We start from the raw sequence: 20,874 nt of genomic DNA on the forward strand, positions 1-20,874 counted from the left end.
GGCACACTGGGTATTGAGATATCTGGAAATATTTGCTTGTTGCAGTATAAATTGACAGAGCGAACATTGATTGATAATGCACAGAGTGGACAACCAGCACATTTTACCTGGTGTGGAAATGGCTGATATGAGAGCGAGTAATTGTAAGGTGATTGGAAGAAATATAGAGGAGTTGACAGAGGTAGGTATTTTTATATAGAGAGTGGCAGGTGTGTGGAACCCGTTGTTGGGGTGGTAATGAAGCAATGTTGTCGTTTCTGGAAACGGAAGTGGATGAACTGCAAAAGCTTTGTGAAAAGCAATCAAAGTCCAACGAAAAGTTAAGACAGTATCCACATAGAAAATAGTAGAAGGAACAATCTACGGATTCTGGGTCTTGAAGAATTAATCGAAGGTAATCATCCTATGGAATTCTTTGCAAACTTTCTGGAAGAATTATTTCTGGAAATTTTGGTGTCTTTGCCTATGATTGATCGAGTTCACAGGTCCCAGTGGTTAGATCTCCTAACAGAGAAAGACCAAGATCCATAATAATTTATTTTCATGAATTTAAAACAAAGGAACTGTTATTTCTAACCCCCACAGTAATTTATATTGCTCTTTTGCAGGAGAATGGTGTGGAGTTTGAAGCTTGCCTTGTGGCGCAATGTGATGCACTTGTTGATGCATTAAATCGTCAAAAAGCTAAATTGCTTACGCGAGTGACCAAGGAGCGTGAGTTTAAATTAAAGGTGGGTTCTGTAAATGCTGCCTGGCCTGCTGTGTTCCACCAGCATTTTGTGTGTGTTGTTTTTTATATATTTCCCTATCTGTTTAAACCTTGTTGATCAGTTGCAAGTCAGTACTAATTTCCTATACGTAACTGTTGATAGAAATATAGTGATGAACTGCCTTCTTGAAATTCAATTACGTTACCTTTATTAAAAGTTCAAAGTATATTTATTATCAAAGTATGTATGCAGTATGCTTCCACCATGAGGTATATTTGGGGGGCAATGCAGGCAATTGTCATGTTTGGACTCCTAATCTGGAGAAGATCATTGAACATAAACTGTGTTGCATTTGTTACCATAATGTCATGGCATTACAAACGCTACACAATACAGATCAACCCCTCTTGTCTGAGCTGGCTTCTTCAGCCACTTCATGCTCTTTCCCTTTTGTCTTGTAGATATTTTGCTTTCAAGTATTTATCCATTTATCTATTCAAAATTCCAAATGAATCTTCTTCTATCATCCTTTTACTTACACTAGGAAACTCTTCCTTTCCTTTACCTCTAATCTTCAGTATTCAGTTTAAATAGAATACTGGAAGAATTCGGTAGGCAGGCAGCATTGGTGGAGGGGAACATGGTGTAAGCTTTCCTGCTTGAACTTTAAGTAGAATTGGGAATATTTAAAGAGAAGGCATGGTATGAAATGCAGAACAAAGGGGAGAGAAGAAGGATACAAGGAACATGTGATAAAATGGGGATTAAGTAAGAAGCAGTAAAGGAGGGTGGCATAGGTCAAAAACAGGTGTATTGATGGCATGGGGCAACACAATAACACAGCAGTTAGTACAATACTTTACAGAACCAGCTGTAAATTCGATTGGGTTCAATTTCCACCTCTGTAATAGAGTACCTATCACCCCATGAGCCTCTGCATCCGACATATCATCCTCTGCAAAATTCCACCATCTCCAAAGGGATCCTACCACTAAATATATCTTTACCATCCCCCCGCTTTCCACATTCCCCTATCCATTCATTCCTCCCCACTAGTCTCCCTTCCAGCACTTAACCCTGCAAGTGGCCAAAGTGCTACACCTGCCCATTCACCTCCTCCCTCACCTCCATTCAGTCCTTCCAGGTGAGGCAACACTTCACCTGTGAATCTGCTGGGGTTGTCTGGTGCTCCTGATGCGGTCTCTTCTACATTGGTGAGCCCTGTCGTAAATTGGGGGACTACTTCATCGAGTGCCTTCGCTCCATCCACCAAAAGTGGAACTTCCTAGTGGCCAAATATTTTATTTCTGCTCCCCATGGCTGCCTCTTGTACCAGGATGAGGCCACACTCAGGGTGGAGGAGCAACAACTTATACTCCATCTGGGTAGCTTCCAACTTGATGGCATGATCTCTCCTTTCAGTGAAAAAAAATTCTGTTCTTCCCCCACCACCCGCCTCTAATATTCCACACTCTGGCTTCTTACCTTTCCTCAGTTGCCTTTCACCTCTCCCTGGGTTCCCTCCTCGTTCCTTTTTTTCTGTTGTCCACTATACTCTCCTATCAGATTCCTTCCTCTCCTGCCCTTTATCTTTCCCACCCACCCAGCTTCACCTCTCACCTTCTAGCTATCCTCCTTCCCCTCCCCCCCCACCTTTTTATTCTGGTGTCTTTCCCTTTCCTCTCTAGTCCTGAAGAAGGGCCCCCCAAGCCCTCCAAATGCTGACCGTTAATTCATTTCCATAGATATTGCCTGACTTGCTGAGTTCGTGTAGCGTTTTGTGTGTATTGCTTTGGATTTCCAGCATCTGCAGATTTTCTCATGTTTGTGCATTCTCCCTGAGACTGCATGGACTTCTTCCAGGTGCTCCAGTTTCCTTCCACATTTCAAAGATGTACAGGTTAGGGTTGATCAGTTCTGGGTAAGCTATGTTGACACCAGAAGCACTGTGACACTTGCAGGCTGCTTTGCACAATCCTCACTGCTTTAATTTGACACAGGCAATTCATTTCACTATATGCTTCAATGTACATGTGATGTATAAAGCTAATCTCTCTCTCTAATCCCTGATGATGATGTAGTCCCTCCTCTTCAGAACCAAAATATTAACTTTGCAACTGTAGTCTGCCAGTAAATGTTCAAACTTTACACCAAGCAATATTTTGCATGATAAACGTTTGAATATTAGGACAGTTAAAATATGAATGAAAAGAAACCCCGTGATGTGCTGATTTCTTGCTTTATTTTCACAATATACTGAGTTGAGTTGGATTATATCCCTGCTTTGCAGGTTGTTCGGGACCAGATAAGCCACTGTACTTTGAAGCTTCGTCAGACGACTGGTCTCATTGAGTACTGCTTGGAAGTATTGAAAGACAATGACTCCAGTGGATTCCTACAGGTGTGTAACATACTCCTTTTTAGCAGCAATTAACCTGGTGGTGGTAGCTAAAAACAAATTAGCAAGACTTTGCAGATGTTGGGAATCTGAAATAAAATTTAAAAAGCTGGAAATATAGTGTGGGTCAGAGAGAACATGGAGCTCTACACCAACAGCATCAAAAATCTGGATTCAACCTGGGTTACTCCAGGTCTCTGGAGAGAGAGGCAGTTAAAGTTTTGGGTTTTGATGAGAACAAGGTCATTAACTTGAATCATCAGCTCTGTATCTCTCTCCACACACAGATATGCCACCTGATCTGCTGCGCATTTCCAGCATCTTCTGAGATTGACTGTAATGTTACTGGAGGAAGGACTTCACTTGTATGGACAGATAGGAGAAACTGGATTTATTTCCCTTTGAAAAGAGAAGAGTAAGGTCACACATGGTTTTGACCGGACTAAATAAAGAGAAATTATTTACAGTGGCAGAAATGTCAGTAGTTAGATGACATCTAAAATATTCCAGAGGAATGAGAAATTGCAGAAAGAGCAAGAGATAGGGACTAATTAGGTAACTGTACTGATGAGCAGGCTTATGAACAATGAGTCATACTGAACTGGAGATTCAGTGCGTGGAAACAAAATATTCTTTGTTCAGATTTCAGATTTAGATTTATTTATCACATGTTCATCGAAACAAATGTGTCATTTACATTAACAACCTCCACAACCTAAGGATGTGCTAGGGGCAGCCCACAAGTATCACCAGACATTCCAGCGCCAACGTAGCTAGCCCACAGTGTTTAGTAAAACAACACAAGCAACAACAAGACCCTTTCCCAGCCACTCTCATGCACAGACAGGCGTCCAGTCCCAGAACAGGCTGCCTCCAAGCCTCTGGCCTCCAGTCCCTCACCTGGATTCTCAGATATTGGGCCTTCGACTTCCATACACACTGACCAAGAGGCATCAACTTCTGGACTTTGTAATCTAAATTCTCCATCCTATATTCATTTAAACTGTAAGCATTTCTCTGAAACAACTTCAAATCAAAATATTGAATATTACAGTTAACTTGCAATAAGAAGTTTTGTTTCCAGATTTCAGATGCACTAATCAAGCGTGTGCAAGTGTCTCAGGAGCAGTGGGTTAAAGGAGCTTTAGAACCTAAAATAAATCCTGAATTTGACCTGACACTCGACAATAGCCCATTACTGCAGTCAATTCACCAGCTAGACTTCATTCAGATGAAAAGTAAGTAATGATGCAATATCTTTTGCAAAAAGTACCTTTTATTTAATCAAAACCTGCTGAAAATGTTATATCATATAACAAAGTACTTTGGCTTCCCTCATATGGTATTAGGGGAAGTATGTTAGTATGGACTGAAGACTGGTTATCAAAGAAGACAGAATTGGAATCCACATCCCTGTTACCGGCTGTAAGGATGTAACTAATGAAGTTCCCCAAGGATCTGTCCTCGGCCCCAGATTATTTATGATTTATAGCAATAAAGATAGATTAAACTCTAATGTAATTGTTTTCAGAATCTGGTTTATTATCAGGATTGATGCTTTGCTGCTGCCTGTGTGTGGGAGGGGGAGTGGGGGGTTTTGGGGTTCTAATGTTTTTACTGTCTCTCACTCTTATGTTTTTGTGGATGCCTGTGAGGAACAAGAACTTCAGGTTGTATATTGTACACATTTCTGATATTAAATGGAACTACCGAACTACTATCACTAACATACTGTATGGCATGAAGTTTGTTGTTTCGTGGCAGCAGTACAGTGTGATACATAAAATGTACTATAACTTATAATAAGAAATGTATATTTAAAATAGATAAACAAGTAGTGCAAAACATTAGGTTGTGTTCATGGCATCATTGTTTGTTGAGAAATCGATGGCGAAGGGGAAGATGCTTTTCCCAAACCGTTGAGTGGGTGTCTTCAGGCTCCTGTACCACCAGGATATGTACTGTACTGATGAGAGTAATGAGAAGAGGGCATGTCCTAGGTGCTGGAGATCCTTAATGATGGATCCTGCCTTTTGATTATGTATGATTTATACAATATTATGGAAGACGGAGTAGAATGTGAGGTATCCGAGTTTGCTGATGACATCGAAGTAGTCAGGAGGGTATGAATATTGATAGGCCCAGATAGAGTGGATGTGCAGAGACTGTTTCTGATAGTCTGGGTATCTCAGACCAGACAGTACAGCCTCAGGACATCCCTTTTGAACAGAAATGAGGAATTTCTTTAGCCAGTGACCTCTTTACTAATCTGTGGAATTTGTTGTTACAGACAGCTGTGGGAGGCCAAATCATTGGGTATATTTAAAGTGGTGGTTGATAGGTTCTTGATTAGTAATGGCATCAAAGGTTATGGGAAGAAGGCAGGAGGGTGGGGTTGAGAGGAATGATAAACCTGCCCTGATGAAATGGTGTAGCTGACTTAATGGGCCAAATGGCCTAATTCTGCTCTTGTGTCTTATGATCTGATGATCTTATGTAATGACAAGGTATTAAGGCTCTGCAAGAGAATATGGATAGATTGAATGGGTGGATAAAAGCTTGGCAAATGGAGCTTAATGTGGGCAAATGTGAGCTTTGGACTTCTGTAAGAGGAATCTAAATACAGGGTATTATTTAAACATCGGAAAAATTACAAGTGAGCATTGTACAGTGGATGAAAACACAAAGTACACTGCAGATGCTGTGGTCAAATCAACACGTACAAAAGCTGGATGAACTGAGCAGGTCAGGCAGTATTCATTGAAATGAGCCGTCAACATTTCGGGCCAAGACCCTTCATGCTGCCCAACCTGCTGAGTTCATCCAGCTTTTGTACGTGTACAGTGGATGAAGGTGTTCCTGTGCACATTCCACAGAATGTTAGGCATGTACAGCAAAAGGATGTTCCATGGCACATTGCCTTTGGAAGACGACTGGAGGTTAGAAGTAGGGATTAGTGTTACAGTAATACAGGGTACTAGTGAGACCGTACCTTGAGTACCACACACTGTTTGATCCTCTTTTTTGAGAAAGGATATACTGGCATTGGAAGCAGTCCAAAGAGATATAGTAGGTAATTTCTGGATGAGTAGATTGTCATACCATGAGTGGCTAAAGAAATTAGATCTACACTCAGTTGCCACTTTATTAGGTACACCTGTTTACCTGCTCGTTAATCCAAATATCTAATCAGTCAATCATGTAGCAGCAAATCGACACATTAAAGCATCCAGACATGGTCAAGAGGTTCAGCTCAAACATCAGAATCAGGAAGAAATGTGATCTAAATGACTGACCATGGCATAATTGTTGGTGCCAGACAATGTAGTTTGAATATTTCGGAAACTGTTGATCTCCTGGAATTCTCACTTGCAATAGTCTAGAGTTTATAGAGAATAGTGAAAGAAACAAAAAAAAAACATTCATTGACTCAGTTCTACGAGCATTTGGAGAAGTACAGTCTACTCATGGATAGTCAACATGGCTTTGTGAAGGGAAGATCATGCCTCACGAGGCTGATTGAGTTTTTTGAAGAGGTAACAAAAGAAATTGATGAGGGTAGGGCAGTGGATGTGGTCTACATGGACTTTAGCAAAGCATTTGACAAGGTCCCTCATGAGAAACTCATCCAGAAAGTCATGAGGCATGGGATAAGTGGAACCTTGGCTGTTTGGATAAAAAATTGGCTTAAAGGAAGAAAGCAGAGGGTAGTTGTGGAAAGAAAGTATTCTGCCTGGAGGTCGGTGACTAGTGGAGTGCCACAGGGATCTGTCCTGGGACCCTGCTATTTGTGATTTTTATAAATGACCTGGATGTAGAGGTGGAAGGATGGGTGAGTAAATTTGCAGATGACACGAAGATTGGAGGTTGTGGATGGAACTGTAGGTTGTGGAAGGTTACAAGAGGATATAGACAGGCTGCAGAGTTGGGCAGAAAAATGGCAGATGGAGTTCAATCCGGCCAAGTGTGAGGTGATGCATTTTGGAAGGACAAACCAGAAGACTGAGGACAGGATTAATGGTCAGTTACTTAAGAGTGTGGATGAACAAAGGGACCTTGGGGTTCAAATCCATACATCCCTCAAGGTCGCTGCGCAGGTTGATAGGGTAGTTAAGAAGGCCTATGGGATGCTAGGCTTCATTAACAGGGGGATTGAGTTCAAGAGTAGAGAGGTCATGTTGCAACTCTGCAAATCTCTGGTGAGACTGCACTTAGAGTATTGTGTTCAATTCTGGTCACCTCATTATAGGAAGGATATGGAAGCTATGGAGAGGGTGCTGAGGAGATTTATCAGGATGTTGCCTGGTTTGGAGAACAAGTCATATGAAGCAAGGTTAGCAGAGCTGGGACTTTTCTCTTGGGAGCGTAGAAGAATGAGAGGGGACTTGATAGAGGTCTACAAGATTATGAGAGGCATAGATAGGGTGGATTGTCCAGTACCTGTTTCCCAGGGCACCAAAAGCAAACACCAGAGGGCATATGTACAAAATTAAGGGAGGAAAGTTTAGGGGAGACACCAAGGTTAAGTTTTTTTACACAGAGGGTTGTGAGTGCCTAGAATGACTTGCCAGAGATGGTGGCGGAGACTAAAACATTAGAGGTATTTAAGAGCCTCTTGGACAGTCACATGGATGAAAGAAAAATGGAGGGTTATGGGGTAGTGCGGGTTTAGTACTTTTTTTTAAGGATCATATGGGTCAGCACAACATGGAGGGTTGAAGGGCCTGTACTGTGCTGTAGTGTTCTATGGACTCAGTTCTGTGGGTGAAAATGCCTTGTAAGTGAGAGAGGTCAGAGGAGAATCACCAGACTGGTTCAAGATAATGGAAAGCAACAGTAATTCAACACGTTACAACAGTGGTGTGCAAAAGAGCATCTCTGAATGCACAATCTGTTGAACCGTGAAGTAGATGGGCTACATCAGCAGAAGACCATGAACATGTGTGGCCTCTTTATCAGGTACAGGAGGGAGCTAATAAAGTGACTACTGAGTATGTATTCTTGAGGTTTAGAAGATGAAGGATTGATTTTATAGTAACACATAATGAGCTGATACAGTCCTTCTAGTGGAAGAAGATCGACAGAGCTATTGCGTAGGGAGTTGCTGGATTTAAACTCACCTGTGATGAAAGACTCGTAACTTACTTCAGAATTAGGATGATATGTGACATACAGCGGATCCTGCAGGTAGTGATCTTCCCAGGAACCTGCTGCTCTTGTCCTTCTTGGTGGTAGAAATCACTGTTTGGGCTCATGTTTTGCTGTAAATGCCTGCAAGAAAATAAATCCCAAGGTAGTCTATGGTAACACATATGACCTTTGACATTAAATTACCTTGACTTTTGGCTTGTTTTCGGAGCGTCCTGGTCGAACAACTGCACAACATTTTATAGATGGCACATGTTGCAGGCACAGCTATTGCAATGAAGGAATATTCATCTTGGTTGACGGGGTACTATTTGGTTGCTTTGTTTTAAATTATGTTCAACCTGGGAGTTGTACACATCTGTTCTATTACAATCCTAACCTGTGCCTTGAAGATGGTGGAAAGGTCAATGGTGTCAGAAGTGAGTCACTTATTGCAGGATGCTCAGATTCTCAGGAGAACGGTAAATTAATCCTAGTGTGGTAGAATCTAGGGGCAGTTGGTGAGATTGGGGAGAATAAAACAGAATGAATGCAGCATGAGTGTAAATGGGTGGTTGATGGTCAACATGGACTTCATGTGGGGTCTGTTCCTGTACTGTGTCTTGCTGTGACTCTGGTGACAGAAAGCTCTATTGGCAGTAGATGATACTGGCCAGGGTAACTGAAGGGTATTCACTCCTCATTTTGTTTCAGACCACGATGAGGCATAGGAGCAGAATTCGACCATTCAGCCTATAGAGTCTGTTCCACCATTCAATCATGGCTGATTTATTTTCCCTCTCGACCCCCAATCTCTTGCCTTTTTCCCATAACCTTTGACATAACAATCTCTTCCCATGGTTAATTTGCTGAGGTGTTCTGGACAGAACTGGAAATGTGTACTATGTAGTAAGAGGTACAAAGTGAGTTGATAGACAGAGACTTTTCCCCAGGGTGGAAATGGATATTGCAAGGGTGTGTAACTTTGTGTTGGTAGTTAAGTATTGGGGGAGGGGGGTGGAATGTCAGAAGGCAAATTTTTTTACCCAGAGAATGGTGGTGCATGGAACATGCTTCAGGGATGGTGGTAGAGGCAGATACATGAGGGATGTTTAAGAAATTCTTAAACATAGGCACATGGATGAAAGCAAAATGGAGGGTATGTTGGAGGGAAGGTTTAGATTTATAATAGGTCATCACAAAGTTGCGGGTTTAAGGACCTGAACAGAGCTGTAATGTCTTATGTTCCCCAATTATCAGCAAACAATCCCACAGAAGGTAATTCATTGAAGAAACTGAAGATTTCTCTGCCTCTTCTTTGAGGAATTAATGCATTGATGTCCTGGGTTGGGATGATCTTGCCACAATTACTTTTTTTCCTGTCTAAAAATAAAAATAGCCTGGTGTGAAACTTTGAAACTGTTCATCAAAAGAACATCAATATGCTTAATTGATAGATTAATAAGAGGCTGAGTAAAAATTCTTTGGAACAGTAAACCCATTCATGTCATTTCAAAACATATTTAGAAATATGTACTGTATTTTGTGAAACAGGAAACTGATTTTAAGCTTTTAACCCTTTTGTGCAAAGAGAGAGTTATACTAAGATGTGCTTAGTTCCTTCTGCAGTGCCCCCTGTGCCAATTCTACAACTGGAGAAATGTTGTACCCATAACAATAATGCCACACTTGCATGGAAGGCACCTCCACTAAACCAGACTCAGATTGAAGGCTATATCCTAGAACTTGACGACGGAAATGGTGGACAGTTTCAAGTAAGTTTTTTACTTTACATATGGTCAAGAATATATATATATATATATATATATATATATAGAGAGAGAGAGAGAGAGAGAGAGAGAGAGAGAGAGAGAGAGAGAGAGAGAGAGAGAGAGAGAGAGAGAGAGAGAGAGAGAGAGAGAGAGAGAGAGAGAGAGAGAGAGAGAGAGAGAGAGAAATGAACAGAATGCTTTTTTGCATTACAGCAGCTGATAAATTTGTAGGATGTTTACTTTTAAATAAAGCAAAATAAATACATTTTGATTGAAGCTACAAAATAGATTTTTCTTTCTCTCTCAACTTCTTTCCATTGTTAATGAAAATGCTGACTTGTTGAAGTCCAGTTCAATAGGGCCAGTGTATTATGTAGTTTTCATTACCAGAAAATCATTATATATATATAATTGATTTATTGTTTGCTGTGGTGCCTAAGACTTTTGCACAGTACTGTATTTGTCAACATGGAGCAGAGAGCAAGTTTGTAAATCAGGCGGGAGTAAAGGATGTTGGGGATTATGAGGGTAGAGCATTGTGGGAGGGGTGTGGGACAGGTGGTAGAGAAGGAGTGCCAGAGGTGGGGTGCGGCACAGGTGCAAACACACCCAGCCCTGAGACACAAAGCAAGGTCATTTGATCCCAAACAATAGGTTTATTTATCATTACAGGATGTTTCTCTGGTGCTTCCTGCTTCCTCCCCTTTCTCTTCCCCTTTTCCCAACCATAATTTCCCCTCTCCCCGCCCACTTCCCACTTTCAGTCCACAATAGAGACCCATATCAGAATCAGGTTTATCATCACTCACATATGTCAAGAAATCTTTTTTTCTGTTGCAGCAGTACAGTGCAATACATAAAGCTCCTCAGTACAGTGCAATACATAAAGCTCCTCAGTGCAGTGCAATACAGAAAGCTCCTCAGTACTGTGCAATACATAAAGCTCCTCAGTACAGTGCAATACAGAAAGCTCCTCAGTACTGTGCAATACAGAAAGCTCCTCAGTACAGTGCAATACAGAAAGCTCCTCAGTACAGTGCAATACAGAAAGCTCCTCAGTACTGTGCAATACAGAAAGCTTCTCAGTACAGTGCAATACAGAAAGCTCCTCAGTACAGTGCAATACAGAAAGCTCCTCAGTACAGTGCAATACATAAAGCTCCTCAGTGCAGTGCAATACAGAAAGCTCCTCAGTGCAGTGCAATACAGAAAGCTCCTCAGTACAGTGCAATACAGAAAGCTCCTCAGTGCAGTGCAATACAGAAAGCTCCTCAGTGCAGTGCAATACAGAAAGCTCCTCAGTACAGTGCAATACAGAAAGCTCCTCAGTACAGTGCAATACAGAAAGCTCCTCAGTGCAGTGCAATACAGAAAGCTCCTCAGTGCAGTGCAATACAGAAAGCTCCTCAGTACTGTGCAATACAGAAAGCTCCTCAGTACTGTGCAATACAGAAAGCTCCTCAGTACTGTGCAATACAGAAAGCTCCTCAGTACTGTGCAATACATAAAGCTCCTCAGTACTGTGCAATACATAAAGCTCCTCAGTGCAGTGCAATACAGAAAGCTCCTCAGTGCAGTGCAATACAGAAAGCTCCTCAGTACAGTGCAATACATAAAGCTCCTCAGTGCAGTGCAATACATAAAGCTCCTCAGTGCAGTGCAATACAGAAAGCTCCTCAGTACAGTGCAATACAGAAAGCTCCTCAGTACAGTGCAATACAGAAAGCTCCTCAGTGCAGTGCAATACAGAAAGCTCCTCAGTACAGTGCAATACAGAAAGCTCCTCAGTACAGTGCAATACAGAAAGCTCCTCAGTGCAGTGCAATACAGAAAGCTCCTCAGTACAGTGCAATACAGAAAGCTCCTCAGTACTGTGCAATACAGAAAGCTCCTCAGTACAGTGCAATACAGAAAGCTCCTCAGTGCAGTGCAATACAGAAAGCTCCTCAGTACAGTGCAATACAGAAAGCTCCTCAGTACTGTGCAATACAGAAAGCTCCTCAGTACAGTGCAATACAGAAAGCTCCTCAGTACTGTGCAATACAGAAAGCTCCTCAGTACAGTGCAATACAGAAAGCTCCTCAGTACTGTGCAATACAGAAAGCTCCTCAGTACTGTGCAATACAGAAAGCTCCTCAGTACAGTGCAATACAGAAAGCTCCTCAGTACTGTGCAATACAGAAAGCTCCTCAGTACAGTGCAATACAGAAAGCTCCTCAGTACAGTGCAATACAGAAAGCTCCTCAGTACAGTGCAATACAGAAAGCTCCTCAGTGCAGTGCAATACAGAAAGCTCCTCAGTACTGTGCAATACAGAAAGCTCCTCAGTACTGTGCAATACAGAAAGCTCCTCAGTGCAGTGCAGTACAGAAAGCTCCTCAGTACTGTGCAATAGTCTTATGCACATGTATATTGCTGGCATGGCTAAGAGTTTTGCACAGTATTGTATGTCATGAAATCTGTTGTTTTGCAGCAACAGTGGTGCAACACATAAGAAATACTATAAATTACAATAAGAAATATATGTATATATAAATATTAAATAGTGAAAAATCACACATTCACATTGAGAGAGCCTAGTTGTCAATTACCTATTCATATGGTTAATTGACAGCAGTAAGTTGAGTGTTTGCAGATTTTAACATTTATGATTATCTACTCAAGATTGCATGATCCTGTCATGTCAACAATCTCAAATTGCATGGGCTGAATGCAAAAGGTTGGACTCTGTCTACTCTCAAACTATTGCAAACAGACAAAGCTTACTAGAAACAGAATTGACTTGTAGCCAGAATTTCCACCTGCAGGATTTACTTATGGCAACAAATACTTTGCTGTGTTTCAGGAATTTGATGGATCCCTGGCTTAGTGTTAATGAATTACTCCTGCAGTTTGATGTCATTATCAAAAAGCGTATTGCAGCATAGAAATTTACTCCAGCCTCTTCAGTGTTCCACAACCAATAAAATGTTATCAGCCATTGACCACCAGTGGAAGTTCATCCTCCCAGATATTTCCAGTACCCCTTCATGAATGCCAAAAGTATGAGCCACTTGATGTTAGTTGCCTCCATATTAAAAACGCTCAAGGACACTATGGTAGCGTAGTGGTTAGCGCGATGTTATTATCGCTGGAAGTTATTATCGGAGTTAAATTCCACCATCTGTAAGGAGTTTGTACGCACTCCCTGTGAACGCGTGGATTTCCTCCAGGTGCTCTGTTTTCCTTCCACATTCCAAAAGACCTAATGTTAGGTTAAATGGTCTTGGTGAATTGTCCTGTGTTTAGGCTAGGGTTAAGTAGGTGGGTTGCTGGGCGATGTGGCTTGTTGGGCTGGAAGGCCTGTCCTGCACTAAATAAAATAAAATAATCTGCCTGTGACTAAAGTAAATTCCATTAACATCTGTGTAGACATGATAGTCTCCCAAGCTTTTTGAGTTGTGCTTAATTTCATCTATGGCATATATTTGGATTTGTCTATTTTAAGTCTGGAATAAAAACTCTTAGATGTAGGGAAAATTAACCACATGGTTTCTAACTGAACTGATGAGAGCTAGAAAAAGAATTGGTAATTTGCCATTTCTTTAGTGTGAAGACAATAACAGCATGCTGTTTTAGAGTTGTGTGGCTTTGTTGTTGATCTGTGCCAGGCAGAAGGATGGTCTTCTATTCAGTTTTGTTGCTTCTAAATTGCCATCCCAGATCATAATTAAATCTAGTTAAATATCTAAACTTCTGTTTTGAGACCTTCCGATGTGGGTGGGGGGAGGAACAGGGCTTGTTTTGCTGTTGTTCTGCCGAGGATTATGGGCATGCTATGTTGGCGCTGGAATGCGTGGTTACACTTGTGACCCCCCCCCACACCCCCCAAGACACCCTCAGGTGTATTGGTCGTTAACACAAATGACAAGTTTCATTGTATGTTTCAATGTACATGTGATAAACGAATCTTTCAAGCTTGCTCACTGTTTTTGTGACTGCATGTGCTATCATAACTATGTGGTGTGTACTGTGTGACTCTATGTCAAACATGAGAACATCTGCAGATGCTGGAAATCCAAAGCAACACACACAAAATCCTGGAGGAACTCGGCAGGTCAGGCAACATCCATGGAGAAGAGTAAACAGTTGATGATTTTGGCTGAGACACTTCATCAGGACTGGAAAGGGAGGGGGAAGATGCCAAACAAGAAGGTTGGGGGCAGGGAGGAAGGTGGCAGGTGAAAGGTGAAACGGGGAGAGGGAGAGGGTTGAAGGAAAGGGATGGGAAGCTGTTACGGGGCTGGAGAAAGGGGAATCTGATAGGAGTGGTCAGAAGACTATGGAAGAATGAGAAGGGGAGGAGCACCACAGGGAATGGGTAGGTAAGGGGTTAAGGCGAGAGAGGGAATGGGAATGGTGAAGGTGAGGAGTGGGGGGAGAGGCAGTTATCAGAAGTTTGAGAAATCAATGTTCATGCCAACAATTGGAGGCTAACCAAACGGAATATAAGGTGTTGCTGCTCCGACCTAATTGTGGCCTCATAGCGGCAGTAGAGGAGGCCATGGATTGACATGTTGGAGTGGGAATGGAAAGTAGAATTGAAATGGGTGGCCACTGAGAGATCCCATTTTTTGTGGCAGACAGAGCGAAAGTGCTTGATGAAGCAGTCTCCCAATCTATATTGGGTTTCACTGATATACAGGAAGCTACGTCAGGAGTACTGGACACAGTATATGACCCCAACTGTCTCACAGGTGAAGTGTCACCTGACCTGGAAGGACTGTTTGGGGCCCTGAATGGTAGTGAGCAAGGTGGTGTAGGGACAGGTGTAGAACTTGCTCTGCTTGCAAGGTTAAGTACCTGGAGGGAGATCAGTGGAGAGGGACGAATGGACAAGAGAGTCACGGAAAGCAGACAGTAGGAGAAGAGGGAAAGGTACGTTTGGGTGGTGGGACCCCATTGGATAGTTACAGGGAAATATGAGCTGGGCGTGGAGGCTAGTAGGGTGGCAGGTGAGAACAATAGGAGCCCTATCCTTGGATGGAGTGAGGGCGGATATGCATGAAATGGAAGAGAAGCAAGTGAATTCCTCCAGCATTTTGTGTTTGTGACTGTAGGTGCTGCGTTTTTCACCGTGGCACTGGGGAAATGCTGTTCCATTTAGCTGTATACATGTGTATGATTGAATGACAATTAAACTTGTACAGTTTTATTGTGGCCTAACACATTCAGGATAAAATAGGAAGAAAGGTTTTTCGCTATATTTCTGCTGTTGCAATGGTGAGATGTGCAACAGTGGTCTTCCTCCAGTTTTGTTGCCCAGTTACCAGGTTGTACCCGCATCCCTCCCTGTCACCAGTTTTCTTTCACACTGCACAGTTACTGCTAGCTGTCCCTGTTTTTGATACAGACAGCTCACCACTGTTAAAATGAGTTCGGGTCCAATTTCAAATGAGCCTCAGGTTAATGGCTTAAGAGTGACTATAACTAAATCTTAAAAGTAGTATCTAACCTCCTACTGAATTGGATATCATAAGAACATGGTGAGTAACTACAAAAGATAGGTGCAGACAGAGTTGTGAAAACTATTAAAATTATTTGCTTCTGATTGAAGTGGGTAAAATCAGTTATTCCATTTACTGAGTACAGAACTTATTTACAGTGTTAATTTACACTACACTGAAAATGTTGATGGCTCTATTGATATATTTGTTTATAGGGTGGCAAGGTAGCATAGCGGTTAGCCTAACGCTATACAGTGCCAACGTTTAATTCCTGTGAACGTTCTCCCTGTGACCGCGTGGGTTTCCTCTGTATGCAGTTTCCTCCCAGGTTTCAAAAACATCCCCAGCCCACACTCAGACTCTGTTGGCCTTTGACACAAACAATGGGATTTGATGTGCCTGTGACAAGTAAAGCTACTGTATCACTTATGCAACAAACAAGCTGAAGTTAGAACTATTTTAGATCTGTTGTAACACACACAAAAAGCAAGTCAGGCAGCATTTACAGATGGGAATGAACAGTTGCCGTTTTAGACCTGATCATGCATTCATATTCTAATTTCTAGTACCCTTGAACTTTCAGGAGGTGTATGCTGGCAAAGAAACTGTCTGCACAGTGGATGGGCTTCAGTTCAATAGTACCTACAATGCAAGAGTGAAAGCCTTTAATTCAGCGGGTGTTGGGCCTTACAGTAAAACAGTTGTGCTGCAGACATCTGAGGGTGAGTGATCAACAAACTTAATATTACAAAATTTGTTTGCAATAGTTGATGCACCATCAATAACTCTCGGAGATGGGAGGCAAACGATAGACTTTTATTAGCTGCAAGAGACCATGATTAGCAGCAAGAGACCACCACACAACATCCTGGAGACTGAGGGGGGAGCAATGCCTCCAACTGCCTTTATACAGGCGTCTGTGGGAGGAGCCACAGGAGCAGTCAGCAGAGGGGTGTGTCCAGACAGGTATATGTAGTTCACCACAATAGTATTTGCTACAATATTCAGAATTAGTATTATTGCTTTAGGATTATTTTTCTTTGCTCAAACTTCAACTATTGGTTTTGACTTTAGCGAAACCCTGATTTTCTTCAATCTCTCATAAATGTTGATGCAATCAATGTACCTCATCTAAATAATTTTTAAAAAGTTAATGTTAACAGTAAAAAATGAAAATACATCAAAAACAGATTCAGTTGCAATTATAAAACACAAGCAATTCAGATGCTGGAAATTCAGAGAACATACACAAAATGTTGGAGGAACTCAGCAGGTCAGGCAGCATCGATAGGAAAATAAACAGTTGACATTTTGGGCCAAGACCCATATTCAGGACCCTTCATTAGGATAGTTCCAATCAGGTTGAAATTCTCAGAAATTCTTAGGTGGAATCATACAGGAAAGAAGGGTTAAGTTTAGCCAAGTACCCTTTAGCTAGTTACTCAAACAGCATTCCACCATTGTAGGGTTACATTTTCTGCAGACTCTCTGGGTATTTAATATGTTTCATTGGTATAAACCTGATTGCTGTCATTCTGTATCACATCCCTATTTAACTATTGGTTTATAAAGTGTCAATCAATATTTCTATAAATGGAAATCTGTACTTGTGCCTTGCATAACACTCTGGGAAATATCACCTTTTGCAAAATGAATGTGTGTATTACGCACTTGGCATTCACAGAGTCCAGATTTGTCAAATCCATTCAATCAGGCAAAAGATTAGAAGGTAGTAAATTCATAAAGTAAAGGAAGAAAGACATAAAGTAAACTATATAAGACACACAAAGAAGGTCATTTACATGTACTGACAGATTACATTTGATTGGTCCATCAGTTAAATGGAGCAACTGCTTATTTGGGACAATTCTTAAAGAACAAAACCTAATTCAAAATCAGAATCAGGTTTATTATCACCGGCACGTGTCATGGAATTTGTTAACTTAGCAGCAACAGTTCAATGGAATACATAATCTAGAAGAAACAAATAATAAATAAATAAGTAAATCAGTTACAGTATACTTATATTGAATAGACTAAAAATCGTACAAAAAACAAATAATATATATTAAAAAAGTGAGGGTGTGTTCAAGGGTTCAATGTATATTTAGGAATCGGATGGTAGAGGGGAAGAAGCTGTTCCTGAATCACTGAGTGTGTGCCTTCAGGCTTCTGTACCTCCCACCTGATGGTAACAATGAGAAAAGGGCATGCCCTGGGTGCTGGAGGTCCTCAATTATGGACGCTGCCTTTCTGAGACACCGCTCTTTGAAGATGTCCTGAGTACTTTGTAGGCTAGTAGCCAAGATGAGAAAATAGCTGGGATTCCTTTGTTTATTTGGGATCCTGTGCTGCTTAATTGAGACAGGAGACTGTTGTCGAACAGTTTCTAACTAGTGTCAGTCGCGTGCGTTTGTGCGGCATCAGTTGTGTTTGTCTTCAAAAAGTTAGCAAGAAATAAACAGCAAGGCAAATGAAAATGCAATGATTTCATTACTTCAGAAAGTTAGAAACTATGAAGATTTGAAGGTAATGACAACCATCTTGAATGTTACAATGAAAATGAAGATTTGGATGACTCAGTCACTGAAGGCAGTCCATTTTCTGCACTGTGTGATTTTGTTCATTCACAATCAAAAGGATGCAGCAGTTAAAACTCAAATATAAGACAGTTAGATTTAGTTAGTTATGAAAAGTGACATAAATTAGACTGAAGCAAAGCTTATAAAATGGCTGATGCCAATCTTACTACAGTGAGATGATCTAGCTGTTTTAATGCAAATCCTTTTCATAGCAGTAGAGGACATTTATGAAGATGGTGACGGTTCAGATTATACATTATAAAGGGAAACTTCTAAATCTGACTCTCCCATGAATATTGAAGAAAAAATGTGTTAGAATAATTTAAAAAAAAGGAAATCTAGAGAGTCACTGAGAGCTCAACACAATAGAAAGTTTAAAAAGTGCAGGGGTGAAATTAGGAAGCCAAAGAAGACATATGGAGAGAAAATGTAAGATAACATTGTAGGACTTTCTTTGATTTTATGAGATGTGAATGGAAAAAGGATATCTAAGGAACAAATAAAGCTGTTAAGGATCAGTGTTAACCTGTTTGCAGAGGATCTGTATATAGTTCTAAATGAATATTTTGACTTCATGGAACTTGTGGTTGTTATAGACTTTAATATTAGGGAAGTAGAGTGTGGACAAATTATTGCAAAACTGTTCTGAAAGACGGTATAAATCAGCATTTAGGGAAACTCATACTAGTGGGAACAGGCAGTCAGTTTGTTGAGGGACGATTATGTCCGGTCAGCTTAACTTAATGTTTGGGAGGATAATGAGGACAGTCGCTAAGGGAGCAACATTTGATGTCATGTGTATGGATTTTTTACAAGGCATTGAAAAAGTCTGCCTAGCAGATTGATCAGGAAAGCTAAAGGCCAGAAAATGAAATAGAGGTGATGGAATGGAATGACAAAACAAATTGAAAAGATTTGTTCAGTGGGAAAAAGCAATGGCTAGTGAAATTCTAGTGATTAGAGGATTGCATACATTGGGGTTCTGCAGGACTCAGTGCTAAGTCTCCTGATTCAGATCTGAATCAAAGAATTGCAGTGACTTGGGAAGAGTTGCCCATTGAGGCTATACTAGGACTATGGTAGATCAATCAGAAGGTCCCATTCCCCAGCTGCTATGCTAAAATCATGCAAATTATTGACTTTCAACCGCCTTTGAAATTCACTTTTGAAATCCCTGATTCTCACTGTTTCCACTATCCTTGAGTTGATGCATTATGTTCCAGATCATTTCTAAACATAAAATAACTTTCCTCACATTCACTGCATCTTTTGTTCATCTCCTTGAACTATCTGCTAATGGAGCCAGCTGCTCTCATTATCTTGAATGTGTCTGTCAAATCTCCTCTCAGTTTTCTATGCTTCATGGAGAAGAAGCCCACTCTGAACTTGCATCCAAAATCCCTATATTCTGGAAAGATTATACTGAATGAATTCTCCACCCATTTCCACATCCATTTTAAAACTTAGAAACCAAAGTCCTATGTAATACTGTAGTTTTGGCTAAACCGGTGTTTGTAAAGGTCGATTAAACCCTTACTTTTATTTCTAATTCTATATCACTGTTTCCAAGGCTGAGAATTCTTTTACTAACCACATGCTCAACATGTCCAGCTATTCTTTGCACATATTGAGCAACATCCTTTGTTGCTGTGCCATTCTTTCTGCCAAACTATTTAGCTTCACATTAATCAGCATGAAATTTCATCTGCCAGAAGTAATTACCTCTTCGGTTTCCAAGTTTGATGACTTTTGAAAATTCTGCACACATCAAAACGTTGATGAAAAGCAGGAGTGATAAAATACTGATGACTGAATAACTCCTCTCTCTGTCATCCTCCAGTCTGGAAAACTAGATTGTATTTAGTGCTCCACTTGTGTTGTATGAAAACTTGATGTTACACTTGTCCTCTTGTCAATCAGAGGTCCCTTACTGGGAAGTCTATGTATCTAGACACCAAGACCGTTCAGGTTGAGTATGGTCCTCTCCTCAAAAAATAACCCAATACTAATGCTCACCTAATACAAGAGATTCTGCAGGTGCTGGAAATCCAGAGCGACATGGCATGGCAGCATAGTGGTTAGCACAATGCTTTACAGTGCAAGTGACCTGGGTTCAATTCCTGCCACAGCCTGTAAGGAGTTTGTATGTTCTCAACGTGACCATCTGGGTTTCCTCTGGGTGCTCTGGTTTCCTCCCACAGTCCAAAGACATACTGGTTGGTAGGTTAATTGGTCATTGTAAATTGCCCCGTGCTTAGGCTAGGATTAAATCGGGGGATTGCTAGGTGGTGTGGCTTGAAGCCCTGTAAGGGCCTACTCCATGTTGTATCTCAACAAATAAGTAATTAAAATTCTGGAAGAACTCTGCAGATCAGGCAGCATCTTTGGAAAGGAATAAGCAGTCGATCATGTTTCAAACTGAGATCATTCATCAGGATTGGAAATATGGGAGAAGCAGCCAGAATAACAGATTGTGGGGTGGGGAAGGAATACAAGCTGGAAGGTGATAGGTGAGACCAGCTGAGGGGGAAGGTAGGTGGGTGGGGAGGGGGGGATGACGTGAGAAGCTGGGAGGTGATAGGTGAGACCAGGTGAGGGGAAAGGTAGGTGGGTGGGGAGGGGGGGATGACGTGAGAAGATGGGAGGTGATAGGTGAGACCAGCTGAGGGGGAAGGTAGGTGGGTGGGGAGGGGGGGATGACGTGAGAAGCTGGGAGGTGATAGGTGAGACCAGGTGAGGGGAAAGGTAGGTGGGTGGGGAGGGGGGATGACGTGAGAAGCTGGGAGGAGGAGGATGGTG

General features: G+C 41.4%; 1 protein-coding gene across 1 annotated transcript in view; it reads left to right on the top strand.

Annotated features, from left to right (window-relative positions):
* Nucleotides 1-20,874, top strand: part of LOC132400305 (E3 ubiquitin-protein ligase TRIM9) — a 42,572-nt gene that overhangs the window by 14,224 nt on the left and 7,474 nt on the right. The window contains exons 3-7 of the mRNA XM_059981269.1: nucleotides 609-731; nucleotides 3,001-3,111; nucleotides 4,193-4,346; nucleotides 9,853-10,010; nucleotides 16,077-16,215. Coding sequence (XP_059837252.1) covers nucleotides 609-731; nucleotides 3,001-3,111; nucleotides 4,193-4,346; nucleotides 9,853-10,010; nucleotides 16,077-16,215 — 685 coding nt within the window. The remainder of the gene's footprint in view (nucleotides 1-608; nucleotides 732-3,000; nucleotides 3,112-4,192; nucleotides 4,347-9,852; nucleotides 10,011-16,076; nucleotides 16,216-20,874) is intronic.

This window comes from Hypanus sabinus, chromosome 10 (genome assembly GCF_030144855.1).
Source record: "Hypanus sabinus isolate sHypSab1 chromosome 10, sHypSab1.hap1, whole genome shotgun sequence".
NCBI lineage: Eukaryota > Metazoa > Chordata > Chondrichthyes > Myliobatiformes > Dasyatidae > Hypanus > Hypanus sabinus.